At 42.4% G+C, this 17019-nt stretch overlaps 1 protein-coding gene across 1 annotated transcript in view; it reads right to left on the minus strand.

Moving 5' to 3' along the window:
• LOC124606153 (cytochrome P450 4C1-like) overlaps positions 1-17019 on the minus strand; it is a 71279-nt gene that overhangs the window by 21608 nt on the left and 32652 nt on the right. The window contains exon 5 of the mRNA XM_047138117.1: positions 3518-3748. Within this exon, the coding sequence (XP_046994073.1) occupies positions 3518-3748 (231 nt within the window). The remainder of the gene's footprint in view (positions 1-3517; positions 3749-17019) is intronic.

Raw genomic sequence — 17019 nt, forward strand, 5'->3', positions numbered from 1 at the left:
GGTCAATGTCGCAGAATACGCTCTGTACACCAAACCAGGATTCCATTTGGACATGACGAATTATTTGTTTAAAATTCTTTCAGTCGCTTCTCTACGTCACGGATGCCTGTATCTCTGTTATCCGTGCCGGAGTCTGTATGGTAACCAAACAACGGTACATTTGTAGGATCCTCCTGCGTCAGTTTCCGCAAACATGAAATTTAAAACTTCAGCTGTTCTTTTCTGTCTTCCATTACCACCCTAGATTTGCCGAATAGTGACTGGATAGAAGGCCTCGACGCGGTCAGTGACTTTACGTATGACCAGAATTTTCCCCGGTTCTCTGCAGTGTTGGGACCACTCCTGTTCCTTATTTATAGAAATGATATGCCCTCTAGTAGTACGGGTACCTCTAAAATATTTTTATTTGCTGATGACTCTAGTTTGGTAGTAAAGGATGTTGTATGCAACAGTGGCTCGGTTTCAAATAGTGTAGTTCATGACCCAAGTTCATGGCTTGTAGAAAATAAACTGACACTAAATCAAAGTAAAACTCAGGTTTTACAGTTTCTGGCAGACAATTAAACAAAACCTGACGTTTTAATTTCACGGAATGGGGGTGTGATTAGTGAAACTGTAAAGTTCAAATTTCTGGGTGTTAAGTCAGATAGGCAGTAAACTGTCGTGGGAAGCCCACATTCAGGTTCTTGTTCAAAGACCTAATACTGCCATTTTTACCGTTCTGACGGTATCTGATGTAATGATCGCTCGACAGGAAAATTAGTTTACTTTGCTTATTTTCATTCGCTTAGACCGTATGGCTTTATATTTTGAGGTAACTCTTTCCATTCTAAAAGGATATTTTTGGCTCAGAAACGGGCGGTTCGGGCAATAAGTGGTTTCAGTTCACGAACATCTTGTCGACCCCTGCTCACTAATCTGGATATTTTCACAATGGCCTTTCAATATACACTCCTGGAAATTGAAATAAGAACACCGTGAATTCATTGTCCCAGGAAGGGGAAACTTTATTGACACATTCCTGGGGTCAGATACATCACATGATCACACTGACAGAACCACAGGCACATAGACACAGGCAACAGAGCATGCACAATGTCGGCACTAGTACAGTGTATATCCACCTTTCGCAGCAATGCAGGCTGCTATTCTCCCATGGAGACGATTGTAGAGATGCTGGATGTAGTCCTGTGGAACGGCTTGCCATGCCATTTCCACCTGGCACCTCAGTTGGACCAGCGTTCGTGCTGGACGTGCAGACCGCGTGAGACGACGCTTCATCCAGTCCCAAACATGCTCAATGGGGGACAGATCCGGAGATCTTGCTGGCCAGAGTAGTTGACTTACACCTTCTAGAGCACGTTGGGTGGCACGGGATACATGCGGACGTGCATTGTCCTGTTGGAACAGCAAGTTCCCTTGCCGGTCTAGGAATGGTAGAACGATGGGTTCGATGACGGTTTGGATGTACCGTGCAGTATTCAGTGTCCCCTCGACGATCACCAGTGGTGTACGGCCAGTGTAGGAGATCGCTCCCCACACCATGATGCCGGCTGTTGGCCCTATGTGCCTCGGTCGTATGCAGTCCTGATTGTGGCGCTCACCTGCACGGCGCCAAACACGCATACGACCATCATTGGCACCAAGGCAGAAGCGACTCTCATCGCTGAAGACGACACGTCTCCATTCGTCCCTCCATTCACGCCTGTCGCGACACCACTGGAGGCGGGCTGCACGATGTTGGGGCGTGAGCGGAAGACGGCCTAACGGTGTGCGGGACCGTAGCCCAGCTTCATGGAGACGGTTGCGAATAGTCCTCGCCGATACCCCAGGAGCAACAGTGTCCCTAATTTGCTGGGAAGTGGCGGTGCGGTCCCCTACGGCACTGCGTAGGATCCTACGGTCTTGGCGTGCATCCGTGCGTCGCTGCGGTCCGGTCCCAGGTCGATGGGCACGTGCACCTTCCGCCGACCACTGGCGACAACATCGATGTACTATGGAGACCTCACGCCCCACGTGTTGAGCAATTCGGCGGTACGTCCACCCGGCCTCCCGCATGCCCACTATACGCCCTCGCTCAAAGTCCGTCAACTGCACATACGGTTCACGTCCACGCTGTCGTGCCATGCTACCAGTGTTAAAGACTGCGATGGAGCTCCGTATGCCACGGCAAACTGGCTGACACTGACGGCGGCGGTGCACAAATGCTGCGCAGCTAGCGCCATTCGACGGCCAACACCGTGATTCCTGGTGTGTCCGCTGTGCCGTGCGTGTGATCATTGCTTGTACAGCCCTCTCGCAGTGTCCGGAGCAAGTATGGTGGGTCTGACACACCGGTGTCAATGTGTTCTTTTTTCCATTTCCAGGAGTGTATATATTCTGTACTGTCGTCTCTTGTTAACAATATCAGCTTATTACCAAGAACAAGAAGCTTTCACACAGTTAATACTCGGCAGAAATTGGACCTGCATTTGAATCAGACTTCCTTAACTCTTGTGTAGAAAGGTGTGCAGTATACTGCTGCATACATTTTCAATAAGCTACCATAAGAACTCAAAAATCTTAGCAGTAATCCACGCTCTTTTAAACAGAAACTGAAGAGTTTCCTTATGGGTCACTCCTTCTATTCTGTTGAGGAGTTCCTTGAAAAATTGGGCTGATTCTTATGTTATATTGTTCATTGCGTTTACTTGAAGTTATGGTTTGACTTTTTTGGGCACATAAGCATATTACTTTCATCTGTTATTACTTTTATCTTGTAATTTCATGAACCGACACGTTCCATGACCTTGGAGATTTGCTCCTCAATTTGATCCTACGGAACTTGACGTGTAAATAAACAAATAAAAAAAATAACTAATCTTTCGTTAAGGCATGGCACCGGTAGTTGTTGTATGCTTCCTTTTGTTTTTGCGTTCAATAGGAAATATAGGTACAAAAATCTCCACCTTATTCAGAAAGTAATTCCTTACATTTTCAAGGAAAAAGCTATAATTCCTATTGAAAAGAAGACATGTATGGGGAGGTGTAAATATTGACCAGTCATCAGTGTAATAAGTTATAGTAGCAAAGTCTGACACGATTAATTGTTATCAGATAAATGGAAAGTCTAGTAAAAGCTCACCTTGGGGAAGTTCAGTTTCTGTTCCGGAAAGATGTAGCAAGACACGAAAGAACGCTGACCCTATAACTTATCTTAGAACACTGAAAAGGCTGATCTGCAGTTATAGTGTGTGTTTAGAGAAAGCTTGGGTGTACTGCTTTATATTATCTTCATTTTAACTTCCTATTTTGATCCTTTATCAGAGTTCTATTCTGGTGAACTTGCTATATAACATACAAATAAAAAAACCATAAATATATACATACAAATATGCTATGCTGACCTCTTACTGGATGAGTTCAAAATGATCGCTGTTGATGTCTAGAAACTTCTCTTATGTCTTAGATGTTAACGAAACATTATGGTTATGTGGCGTGAGTTACAACTAATTTATCTTCGACAGCTTCCACTCACCTCTTCATGAACTTCTCCTTCTGATATCTCCATGTCTCTTCGACGATCCAACAGGACGTCCATCAGAGAGCTCCTCTTGTACAGCATCGTCCCATTTCTTTTCTTCTTCGCCATATTTATTATCTGTCCCACTAATCCATTTATCAGACCAATTTGTCTTCTGAAAGCACGACCTTCCGGCGTCATTGAAACGACCCATTCCATTTGCATCCAGGGACGGAAAATTCTCTTCTGTTACAACAGACAAAGAATGATACATTTTTATCACTTGATTGCCATGTTTAAAATAATATTAATTCCAATCAAGTTTTGTAAGTATACGACCTTTCTAAAGGATACTGGGGCTTCATATTAAAGTACTGAACCTACTACAGAGACATGATCACTTGATTTATTTATTTTCTTATCATAAGATTGCTTAACGAGATGTAACGACATCTGCAGATACCATAGTCGTTAGGGGTAAAAATGCTGTCCCCCTCACAGAGTCAAAAAATAAAAAAACATTAATAAAAATACAAAATGGAAATCAGATAGTATCTAATTACCTTTCTAAAGGAAATCTGAAAAAATACAGAATAAATGCGAAAGGTGTTTCTATAAAGTCGGCTAACCCTGTCATTGAACAAATAAAAAGAGAAGATACAAATAAAATATCTTTATTGGGCTTCAGCTTATTCACGATACCCATTTGTTATGCTACTAATGTTACAGGTCACTATAGTCCTACGTTTCTTTTGTGACTAATCGAGACTTACCATGCATCTTTTTGGTGTCGGAATATTTGACACAAGATTATCTTCCAGAATGACACTGAGGTGCCACACTCACAGAGCAGCGGGGAATAGTAAAGGATCTGCAACTTGAGATAACTGATATCAGGTAACTTTAGTTCTCTGCTTTAGCTGCATGCTGAATGTAAATTGTCTATCAGCGTTATTAAATGTTATTTTCTGTACAAAGAAAGAGGGAGAGAGAGAGAGAGAGAGAGAGAGAGAGAGAGAGAGAGAGAGAGAGAGGTGGAGAGAGAGAGAAATCTCAATCCTCATCAGAAAGAAATTATTGTGAAACTTCCTGGCAGATTTTAATCTGTTCATCTTTCAAAACTAACGGGAAGTACGTTCACCCCAAACATCATGATAAACTTTTCTTGTGTGTGTGTGTGTGTGTGTGTGTGTGTGTGTGTGTGTGTGTGTGTGTTTGTCGTTTGTGCGTATGTGCAATAGTCCGTAACGTACGAAGACGGAAAAGAAGAATGTTATGGAAGATGGTACATGAACTGAAGTCGTATTTCTCTCTCTCTCTCTTTCTCTCTCTCTCTCTCCATCTCTGAAGATCTCAATTAGGCATGAGAAGGACGCACTTACACCTGCAGACTGCACTGCATCGGCAACAGCTCCAAATTTCTTTTCTTGCAGAACTTCTATATCACGAACAGAGCCATTCTTTTGCCGTGCCTGCAACGTGGGTTAGATGCACCTGTTGAACACTATCGTTATTCTTTTAGCACACTCTGAAGCCGTCGGCACACTGAGCGTGCTGTTGAACGTCAGCATCGAACGTCCGCATTTCAACGTGCTGCTGTACATTCAGAAAAGACGCGGCTAGCGCATACGGTACGTGTGCCCCACCGAGGTATAGCGATCGCAGCGCTCTCCAGCTGCAGTTGTCGGCTGTATCTGGTTCCCACATCACACTGTTTACGACATGGACGAGCGTAAAATCACTACGTTAGTCCTATTAAAACCCACATTTGCTCTCTTGTTCATATGTTAGTCACGTTGTTCTGTCAGTAGTACACATAAATAGCAGCTTCAACATCCATGGACATGTTATAAGGCAAAAAGTACCGAAGCCATCGGCTTATAAATGTTCCATCATGAAAAGTACGATACAAATCCTAACTTGATCACTGTTCCTATTCACTAGCAGAATCTTTACAACATGTGAAATAACAAACTTAAAACAAGAAATTGCAAAATATCTTGCTACAAGTAGTGCAAGCTGTCTTGTGGATTAAACCAATGAACAAACTCACTCCTCAGAAAGAGTGCTCTTATATATACATAACATCGAATATCATAGAATACAATAATATACTTTTATTAAATTAATAAGAAAGCATCAGGACCTATTAGAAAACGCAATGGCAAGTAATAAAAATACTTGAATATATTTTGACGCGAACCAGCAACACTGCTGTCTTACCAAACTGCAACGCTACTCATTTAATCTCTACCGACAATGACTGCCCTGTAACCATTCTCTGCCTGTTACTGTATACCGAAATTTTCAAATTTAGATATGTTATTACATATTAAATTTACCAAATTGTATTAAGAACATTGCTTTTCTTATGGATCCTTTGTATGCCGTTGCCTTGAAACAACGTACTCTGATATAAACAGGTTACAACAGTTCTTTAACTAACAATATGACGTTTTTTCTTGTCATTTTATTACAACAAATTATACAAGTAACAACGGGTTTTCGAACGATCCTCAGTTTTCTGATGCTTAGAAAAGGCATTTTTGCGTATGGGATTCAATTTAAAGCCAGTATGGCGTCTCACGATTTTGTACTGAAGAGAGATGGCGTGCACATGGCATTGTTCCACCTCACTTGTCAGCATTCAAACGCACGTTCAGAATATCTGTCACATTAGATACTGCTCTGCACGTTCGGAAAGACTCCCAACGTGCTTTTTCCATGCTGTGGTGTCAGGAACACGGCACACTCAACACTCAATGTTCGAATGCACGATCCGTGTGCCTACGGCTGAAGATGTTAGTAATCTCGCAGCTAACACGTTCAGCAAGCCTTTCTCCCACTGGATGAGTGTGCATCATGATGGGACGGCATTTTGCCCTTCCTGCATTGACAGCAACTCCGAACCTCTAGTGACTATGGAAGAAGCCTGTTTAGGGCTTAGCCGGCCTGTGTGACCGAGCGCTTCTAGACGCTTCAGTCTGGAACAAAGCGACCGCTACGGTCGCAGGTTCGAATTCTGCCTCGGACATGGATGTGTGCGATGTCCTTAGGTTAGTTAGGTTTAAGTAGTTCTAAGTTCTATGGGACTGATGAAATGGTTCAAATGGCTCTGAGCACTATGGGACTCAACTGCTGTGGTCATAAGTCCCCTAGAACTTAGAACTACTTAAACCTAACTAACCTAAGGACAGCACACAACACCCAGCCATCACGAGGCAGAGAAAATCCCTGACCCCGCCGGGAATCAAACCCGGGAACCCGGGCGTGGGAAGCGAGAACGCTACCGCACGACCACGAGATTCGGGCAATGGGACTGATGACCTCAGATGTTAAGTCCCATAGTGCTCAGAGCCATTTGCACCATTTGTTTAGAGCTTGATGACGTGCAGTGTAGCACCGAAACCGGTCGCATTAAATAAACGAATTTCAAAACAAAACACAGCTCAAGGTCGTACCGTCAGTCATCAGGATGAAGGTAGAGCCCAGCACATTTCCCACCAAGATGTGTACAGCACTACTATGAGCATCTCTACACTCAGCTGTCAAAACGTATTGCAGCTACAAGAGGCTACGCGATACAGTTTTTCAATAGGTGTTTGAACCTGTGATGATGAACGCACACAGTAAAACACTTACATCATTGGTGAATAAGGATACAAAGAATTGAGACCTTGCTGCAAACTTTTCATTTTTCGCCTCCAGTTGCGTATGTATCAGTTTTGTTACACTGAAACGGCAGTTTACGCATCGATATTAAGTATTTATTAAATCGGAGATGATAGCATGAAAAACTCTGCACTCAGCTCTCTGGCGGAGTTGTGGAAATTGTTTCTTCACACTAAAGAGGTTAAGTTGAAACGTGTCAGTCAAGTGATCGACTGACACGTCTTATATATCACTGCATTTTATTCATTTTATCAAAAACCGTATCGTGTTTCTACCCGTTGATGAATATCTGGTGCTGATAATATGCGTGATTTCCGTGATTGTAAAGATCAAGCCACTAACCCAAGCCTTAATTTCCCTCTATCACCGTAGTTAACTGCATGTCCTGTACTTGTTGTGCTATATAAATCTGACACAGTCTTGGATAGGTCCTCAAGGAAGGAGGCGGCAGCTGGCCCCTGGAGCGAACAGGCAGCTGGTAAGAACTGAGCCCCGAACACTGGGTGTCAGGTAGACGATTGCAGGATCCTGCATTGTCTGGCCCGGTGCCTGTTTGGGGCCGGTGGTCAAATTTTCGCCAGCATCGACCACGCGCTTTGGGTCCCGGGGTCTGTCTAAAGAGGGCCAGTATAATGAACCATGTCGCGCGTCCGGCCAGTGCAAAATAAGCTACTTTTGCAAGTCAATTTTTCTGCTCAAAAAACACCTGGGTGCAATTTTTAGCTGCTAACGCGTACTACAGGAGCTAACGCATACTAGAGGAGCTAAGAGACTTTAATGTACTCTTATACTGTGTGACATTTCACTGTTATGATGATGGGACATACTTTGACACATTCTGGAAGGTTGCTCAAGATCTTGGACATCAACGTGACCAATGCTAAATGAAATGAAATGATTGTATGGCATTATTGGTTCATTTTACCGATCATCCTGCTATCAGATAACTCACTTTCTGAACAGTTCAACGAAAACTAGAGTCTCATTTCAAGTAGGTACTCCATTCATATAACTATAGTTGGTGGTGACTTCAATCTACCCTCGTTACGTTGGTGAAACTACATGTTTAAGGTCGGAGGTAGGCATAAAACGTCATCCCAAGTCGTTCTGAATGATTCTCAGAAAATTATTTTGAACAATTAGTTTCGGAGTACTCTGGAGAGTGTTCTACCAGTAGTGGACACCGGTAGATCCTGAGTAAGATCCCAGCAGAGGGGTCGAATAGTCGATTATTTTAGAGGAAGTATGACGCGGCCTAATAATCCAGAAGATTTTAACTTCAGTGACAACGGCCACGAAAGCCTGGAGACTTACATAATATCTGGCGTTCTCAAAATAAGTGTTATGGGCCTTCTGCCGTTTCTGATATACATAAACGATTTAGGAGACAACAATCTGCGTAGCACTCTTAGATTTTTTGCCGATGATGCTGTCATTTACCTTCTTATAAAGTCATCAGATGATCAAAACAAAATGCAAAACTGTTTAGACAATGTGTCTGTATGTCGCGAAAAGTAGCAGTTTACCGTAAATAGTGGAAAATGTGATGTCATTCACATGAGTACCTAAAGGAATCCGCTGAATTTCGATTGCACGATAAATCACACGAATCTAAATGCTGTGAATTCAACTAAATGCGAGGGAGTTGCAGTTACGAGTAACTTAAGCTGGAATTGTCGCATATATAATGTTGTGCGTAAAGCAAACTAAAGATTACGATTTATCAGCAGTACACTTACAAAATGCAACAGATCTACTAAAGAGACTGTCTACACTATGTTTGTACGTCCTCTTCTGGAGTACTGCTGCGGGGTGTGGGATTCGCAACAGATAGGATCGACAGAGGGCATCGAAGAAGCTCAAAGAAAGGCAGCTCGTCCTGTACTACAGCGAATTACGGAGAGAGCGCCACTGATATGATACGTGAATTGAGATAGTAATCATGGAAACAAAGGCGTTTCTTGTTGCTTCAGGATCTCCTCACGAAATTTCAGTCACCAACTTTCTCCTCGAAGTATGAAAATAATTTGTTGGCGCCCGCTTAGATAGGGAGGAATGATCATCATTATAAAATAAGCGAAATCAGAGCTCACACAGAAATATGTTATTCTTCATGCTGTTCGAGAGTGAGATGATAGAGGACTACCTTGAAGATAGACACTTAACTGTAAAGTGAAGAGTAATCATGTATATGTAAATGTAGATGAGACCCTTCTGATGTTTGGATGCGCAGTGCAGGTCTTTTTATTTGACCCACTTGCACTACTTGCTCATCGAAAATGGTGAAATGATGATACAACATCCAGTCCTCAAGCGAATGGAATCTCCGACCCAAACGTGCATTGAGGGCAGACCATCCACGTGGCAGTCGGCCACGCTGACCACTCAGCTACGGAGGCGGACAACCAAAGATAATTACTCATAGTCAGATTTGTCAAACAATTTGACTGGTATTATCCTATCATGTCCACATCGATATTAAGTCCATATTCCATATAGGTTGCTGTCTAACGCATGTAACAAGAAAGCCACGAGTTATACTAAAGGAATGAGGTAATACAGTACAAGTCCACCTGATAATTTTCCGTCTATCTCAGACTGACGCCCAGGAAAGTGACAATGAGATTTTCATTGTTGGAACTGGAATATTATCTCATAAAAAGTATCCGGACATCTACTAGTTGACGTTGGTATAGAGTGTGTCCACCCTTCGCCTTTGCTACGAACACTTTCAGTGAGGTGTTGGAATGTCAGTGGATGAATGGTAGCCCATTCCCCTCAAGAGCTGGTACCAATGTTGGGAGTGAAGTAGACGCTCTGATACATCCTAAATGTTTTCCATTGGATTCATATCCAGTCCATTTAGGGAATTTTATTGTTCACAGACTATTTCCTCACAGACGCTTCTTTGTGACAGTGCGCATTGTCAGGCTGACACAATCACAGTCCCTAGACTGTTCCACTAATGTACGCAGTACACAGTGCTATAAAATGTGTTCATATCGTTTTTCATTAAGCGTTATCATAAGCGCAAGAAGGGGATCACACCCTAACCATTAAAAGCACAGCCATACTTTAATACCACGTCGTCCTCTGCACTTCATTGTTCTCACTACACCCGGTGGCAGGTAACGTTCTCCAGCATTCGTGAAACCCAAACATTACTGTCGTATTGCGACACTGTGTGATAAATCACTCCAAAACACTCGTTTCCAGTCATTCACTGTTCAGTGGGATTGTTGTGTGCGATATCTCAAGCATCGTCGCTTCACGTTGACTACTAAAACGTGTTGCTTATGATGAACTGCTCGACCATTGCACCCTAGTCCTTTTATCAGCCTACTCAAACAGCCACTGCGATAGCTAGACTGATGGAAGTACGTTGGAACTGAGGAGTGGCTCCTTCCACTGATTTCATGCCATTTCTACCACCTTCTTCGGCAGTGCTCGGCGGTTCCTGATCGTCAGTACGTGAGCTCTGACTGATCTTGATGTAGTTGTGACTGTTTCTTTTCGTTTCCACTTCACATTCATATCACCAACAGTTGACTTAGGCAGCTTTAGGAGGTTAATATGACCCTGATGGGTTTGTTACTTAGGTAACATCCAATGACTAGTCTACGTTCGATGACTGTGACCTCTCCTGATCATTTCATTCCGCTGTTACTGCTTCCTGCTCAAAATATAACACTCGTTGCCTGATTTTGTACCGGTAGGTCCGCCTCTCGTGACATCTAGTAGTCAGTTACGCATTAATAAGGGTGTACGGATGTTTCCTGATCAGGTAGGTATTTCAAATGTTTGTCATAGAAAGCTATTAGCCATTTTGGTTTAAATATTTGAGAATAAGGTAGTAGGAAATGTCGTAAATTATAAATACCATAAATTTAAATGTGTTACATGTATGCAAATGAAACCAGTGTTTACATATTTTAATTGATTTAGTTAGAACAATGACTTCTTTTATTTTAATTCATACCAAATGCTGCATTACTTTAATTACTACATCTAACTGCAACATGCCACATACTGTTTACAGTTATTAAACACAGATACTGTAAATGAGATGAGAAATCCGGATAACGTAATCAATCCACTATACACCCATCAAAAAGAAAGGTTCATCACCGCGATTCCGAGAGTTCCGGAACCTGTACAGAAAATTGGAATAGAGATCAACATAAACATCATTTCCACCCTTTTTATTGCTCATGAAAACCACACGTTGTATGTTGTACCACCACAGAGCGAGACCTTCAGAGGTGGTAACCCAGATTGCTGTACATGCCGGTACCTCTACTACCCAGGAGCACGTCCTCTTGCATTGATGCATGTCTGTATTCGTCGTGGCATTTTACCCACAAGCTCATCAAGGCACTGTTGGTCCAAGTTCTCCCACTCCTCAACGGCGATTCGGCGTAGATCCCTCAGAGTGGTTGGTGGGTCACGTCGTCCACAAACAGCCCTTTTCAATCCATCCCAGGCATGTTCGATAGGGTTCATGTCTGGAGAACATGCTGGCCACTCTACTCGAGCGATGTCGTCATCCTGAAGGAAGTCATTCTCAAGAAGTGCATGATGGAGGCGCGAATTGTCGTCCATGGATAAGAATTCCTCGCCAATATGCTGCCGATATGGTTGCACTATCGGTCGAAGGATGGCATTCCGCTACGGTCGCAGGTTCGAATCCTGCCTCGGGCATGGATGTGTGTGATGTCCTTAGGTTAGTTAGGTTTAATTAGTTCTAAGTTCTAGGCGAACTGATGACCTCAGAAGTTAAGTCGCATAGTGCTGAGAGCCATTTGAACCATTTTTTGATGGCATTCACGTATCGTACAGCCATTACGGCTCCTTCCATGATACCACCAGCGGCGTACGTCGGCCCCACATAATACCACTCGAAGACAGCAGGGAACCTCCACCTTGCTGCACTCGCTGGACAGTGTGTCTAATGCGTTGAGCCTGACGGATTGCCTTCAAACGCATCTCCGACAATTGTCTTGTTGAAGGCATATGCGACATGTATCGATGAAGAGAATGTGATGTCAATCCTGAGCGGTCCATTCGGCATGTTAGACCCATCTGTACCGCGCTGCATGGTGTCATGGTTGCAAAGACGGACCTCGCCATGGACGTCGGGAGCGAACTTGCGCATCATGCAGCCTATTTCGCACAGTTTGACTCGTAACATGTCGTCCTGTGGCTGCACGAAAAGCGTTATTCAACATGGTGGCGTTGCTGTCAGGGTTCCTCCGAGCCATAATCCGTCGGTAGCGGTCATCGACAGCAGTAGTAGCCCTTGGGTGGCCTGACCGAGGCATGTCATCGACAGTTCCTGTCTCTATGTTATCTCCTCCACGTCCGAACAAGATCGCTGTGGTTCACTCCGAGACGCCTGGATACTTGTTGAGAGCCCTTCCTGGCACAAAGTAACAATGTGGACGCGATCGAACGGCTGTATTGACCGTCTAGGAATGGTTGAACTACAGACAACACGACTTCTTCCTGGTGAAATGACTGGAACTGATCGGCTGTCGGACCCCCCTCCGTCTAATAGGCACTGCTCATGCATGGTTATTTACAACTTTGGGCGGGTTTAGTGACATCTCTGAACAGTCAAAGGGACTGTGTCTGTGATACAATACCCACAGTCAACATGCATCTTCAGGAGTTCTGGGCACTGGGGTGATGCACTTTTTTTGATGTATGTATAATACTCGCTGCCTGCTTTTATACCGATAGTTCCGCTACTTGTGACATCTGGTAGTCAGTTCTGCATTAATAAGGGTGTCCGGATGTTTTCTAATCAGGTAGATATTTCAAATGTTTGTCATAGAACGCTGTTAGCCATTTTCATTTAAATATGTGAGAGTAAAGTAGTAGGAAATTTCGTAAATGATAAATACCATCAATTGAAATGGATTACATGTATGCAAATGAAACCAATGATTATACACTTTAATTGATTTTCCTTAGCTATCACAATGACTTCTTCTATTTTAATTCAGAACAAATATTGCATTACTTTAATTACTACATCTAACTGTAACATGCCACACATTGGTTACAGTTCTTAAATAAATCAAATAAATGTCGTGTGACTAGGGCCTCCGTCGAGTACACCGTTCGCGGGGTGCAAGTCTTTCGATTTGACGCCACTTCGGCGACTTTCGCGTAGATGGGGATGAAATGATGATGATTAGGACAACGCAACACCCAGCCCCTGAGCGGAGGAAATCTCCGACTCAGCCGGGAATCGGATACGGGCCCTTAGGATTGACATTTTGTCGCGCTGACCACTCAGCTACCAGCGGCGGATCAATTCTTAAGTAGAGATACCGTAAATGAAATCAGTAATCCGGATAACGTAATAAAACCATTACAGTGTCTCCCCAGCACGGTGTAACAAAATGCTTATTGCAACATGGTTTTTGACGATACGTTTCCAAAAATGGAAGGTAGAATGGCATATCAGAATTTGTAACAGTGAATTTAGGATCACGACGACAAACTTTGATCTGGATGGCTAGACGGAAATTTGAACGTTGCTTCTTCCGAAAGCGACTAAAATGTGCGTACCACCACACCAGCTCGTACGGAACACATTAGAAACATAACCGTAATCTAGAACTGCGCATCAAAGATAATGTTGGTACTGCAACTGGGGATTTTTGTGAAAATACAGAACAGAGCAATTTACTCCTAGAGGTGAATTTTGTATCGACGGAACCCTATCTACGAAATTTATTGTTTGCAGAAGTTACGAGGTGTGGGGAAACCTGCACTGATTACGTGGAAATCAAAGTGAAGTACTACTAATTACGCGAGCATATATGCCAATAATTCGCCCAGTACGGAGGCTCTGTTACGCTACACGTGAAAGACAGTCTAGTGAACAATATCAAGTGTTTCTATTGGCAATCGACAGCGTACGACATGCTGCACGATTCAAAAATATCGGTACCAGAATAATCTAGTGTATGGTACTGAAGATGAAATTTACTTTCCCATCCTCTTAGTTTCTATACACCCCAGAGACTATCGGTTACAGTCTGCTTCTTCTTAGTGTTCGTAAAATATTCCAGAAGAGCACTGCATGATGTTTCGTTTGTAATAAGGTTACCGTAATTTGTATTCTACTCTCATTGTTCATTGTGAAGATTCGTAAGCTTTAGCGGCGCGCAATTATGAGGTTAACCCTATCAGTGGTGCGTGTTTTTCCCGCTAACAGCAGATGAGTGAAGGTCTTCATTAACAGTTCACCCTAAGGCTCCGCTTGAATGGTCTTTCACCTTTCACCAAAGTTCATAGCCCCACAGCATTACAAAAGACCGGATGTAGAAAGTAGAGAGTGTGGAACGGGGAACTAACGGCTCGAGAACTGGCTGCGTAAGTGGCCTACAGACGTACTCGCAACTGCTTACTTGACACCTCCAGTACCGCCTTCACATGTCTACTTAGACCTCGGACGACGATTACTTGACCTGTTGCAACACTATAATGAAGAAAAAGATTCGAGGAACAAGAGCATTAACTGAAACCTAGATCGAAAGATAAGATACGGATATTCTCACACCAACTTTTAAACAAGTTTAAATTACAGTCCTAACATTGTCATTATTATCGGACAATGGATGAGAAGGAGCATTTAACCTTTTTTTGTAACAGTCTCTCTCATTTAATTGATGCAACAAGTATGATTATCGAGTAATCTGCAATGCCACTGGAAGGACGGGCAGCAACTTTCCATTTTTTAGCTGTTTCATTATCATTACAACACGACTATCCCGATCCACTAAAAATGAAACTTTTTTGTTTTCGCTTTCGGACATTGTTACTCAGGTTCATGTTCCTGTTGCATCATGGACGTCGTATTTACTGCTTTTAATATAGAAATTCATCGCTTACAATGCATATAGTATCTTTTCTTGTAATATTTGCGTTCTATGAACTGAAGACGCTACTCACTCTTGTATATGCGACCAAACTGTTCGAGCACATTACGATCAGTTGTCCGAATTCCTCAGCAAACCCATGTCCTAGGATCTCTCTACTTGTTAGATTAGAAGTCGATTCATGGGGTCCGTACATTAGCAAAAACTAAACCATATTACTTTTAGTGTTTTTAACCAATACCTAATTGTTTCGTGCGGTACGCAGAAACACTGAAAGATATGCACTACATGTACAGAAGACCGTCTACTGCATTTCGGTTCTCCTTTCCTAAACGTATATTAAATAAAAACAAAGACGCTGCATTTTTTCATAAAATATATATATATATATATATATATATATATATATATATATTATCTTTAGCCTTCGTTATTATAGACGTTGTACTGTACAATACCATATGTAGATTAACTTACTACATTGTTGTTATTGTGATTCAAATTAGTATCTTAACTAACAATGGAACTATGCTACTTCTAGAGTGTCTAATGCGTATAGGAATTTGAAGTTTGAGTAGCTTTAGCTGTTACGTTTAGCAAATTATCTTGGCCTAATGACGAGTAAGTGCGCTCGTTAGCGTCACATATAGCTAATAGCTGGGGTACATTAGATTAAATATACAAATTTTTACTTGGTATTGATTGATGAGGTGAAAACTTTGTATCAAACAGCTGAAAACGTACGCATATTGGCAAAATAAGTATGTTACATGTAACATCAACAATGGACCGCGCGTTGCTTTGTGCTGAAAGGGTACGATTTACTAAATGCTGATAAAAGACAAATTCGAAAATTAAATTTTTAGCAACGCTGTATCGTCATACACAATTTGGAACTCTTTTTGTGTGCGTATATCATACTGTGGATCACACTTCACGCTAATAAACAAACACCACTGAACACGGTGGGTTGAACACGATAAACTGCAACCGAAAAACGCAAAGACAATCTCATCTCCTAGTAAGTAAACGGCCAGCGTGTTATGGAGTGAATAAGGGGAGTCCTATCGATAACCTTCCAAGGGTAGATGTAATGTGCACCCTGGAAAATCACTAGCAAAACTACACTGACATGAAAGTGGACGTCGAAAAGTAAGTGTGTATTTGGGGTCTAAGAAACACGAAGTTTCATTCCCACACTATCCTCATGATGCAGCCCATTTCGAAACCCTGCAAGACTAGAGAGTGAGTCATAAACCTTACAAACGATGTACGAGTACGTAGCTTTGCTTCTTTACCTTGAAATAGAATCTTTGGACAGGCTGCCAGATTGACTACGAGAATGAAGCTGTGTTCTGTACGAGCAGGGCTTGAATCCGCGTCTATTCATTGTAATTCAGGATTTCCTTGGTTATAACGCCTGGATGGCATTTTATAATGACTACGGACAATTTCCCCTGCGTCTCTGTAATTATTCTGATGTAGACGGACCGCTAAACTGTAAAATTCATTCCTTTCTCAATTAATAATTCTTCTTTTGATATAACAGAATGGTATGATTTATTCAGAAAAGTCCTTAGTTAATTCCCTCTGTGCTCATGCAGTTCTTTTTGGATACCATCTTTAGTGATTTCGATCACAATGGAACGTTGAATCGTGACCAAATAGATACTGCATTCTAAAGAAATTCTGCTTAGTTGTGCAGTTGCACACAAGCATAGAACTGTAAAAACCACACATATCGTGATCCAGAGTCACACAGCACAATCATTTTTCAATGTTAGAAAGCTCTTTTGACCGATGTAAAGTGCCTAATAAAAAGAGTGAAGCACCCAAGATACACTGAAGTGCTAAACAAACTGTTGTAGGCATGCGTATTCAGTTACAAGAACATGTAAACAGGCAGAATATGGCGCTGCGTTTGGCAACGCAAGTGTGTGGTGCAGTTGT

Source organism: Schistocerca americana, chromosome 3 (genome assembly GCF_021461395.2).
Source record: "Schistocerca americana isolate TAMUIC-IGC-003095 chromosome 3, iqSchAmer2.1, whole genome shotgun sequence".
Lineage (NCBI taxonomy): Eukaryota > Metazoa > Arthropoda > Insecta > Orthoptera > Acrididae > Schistocerca > Schistocerca americana.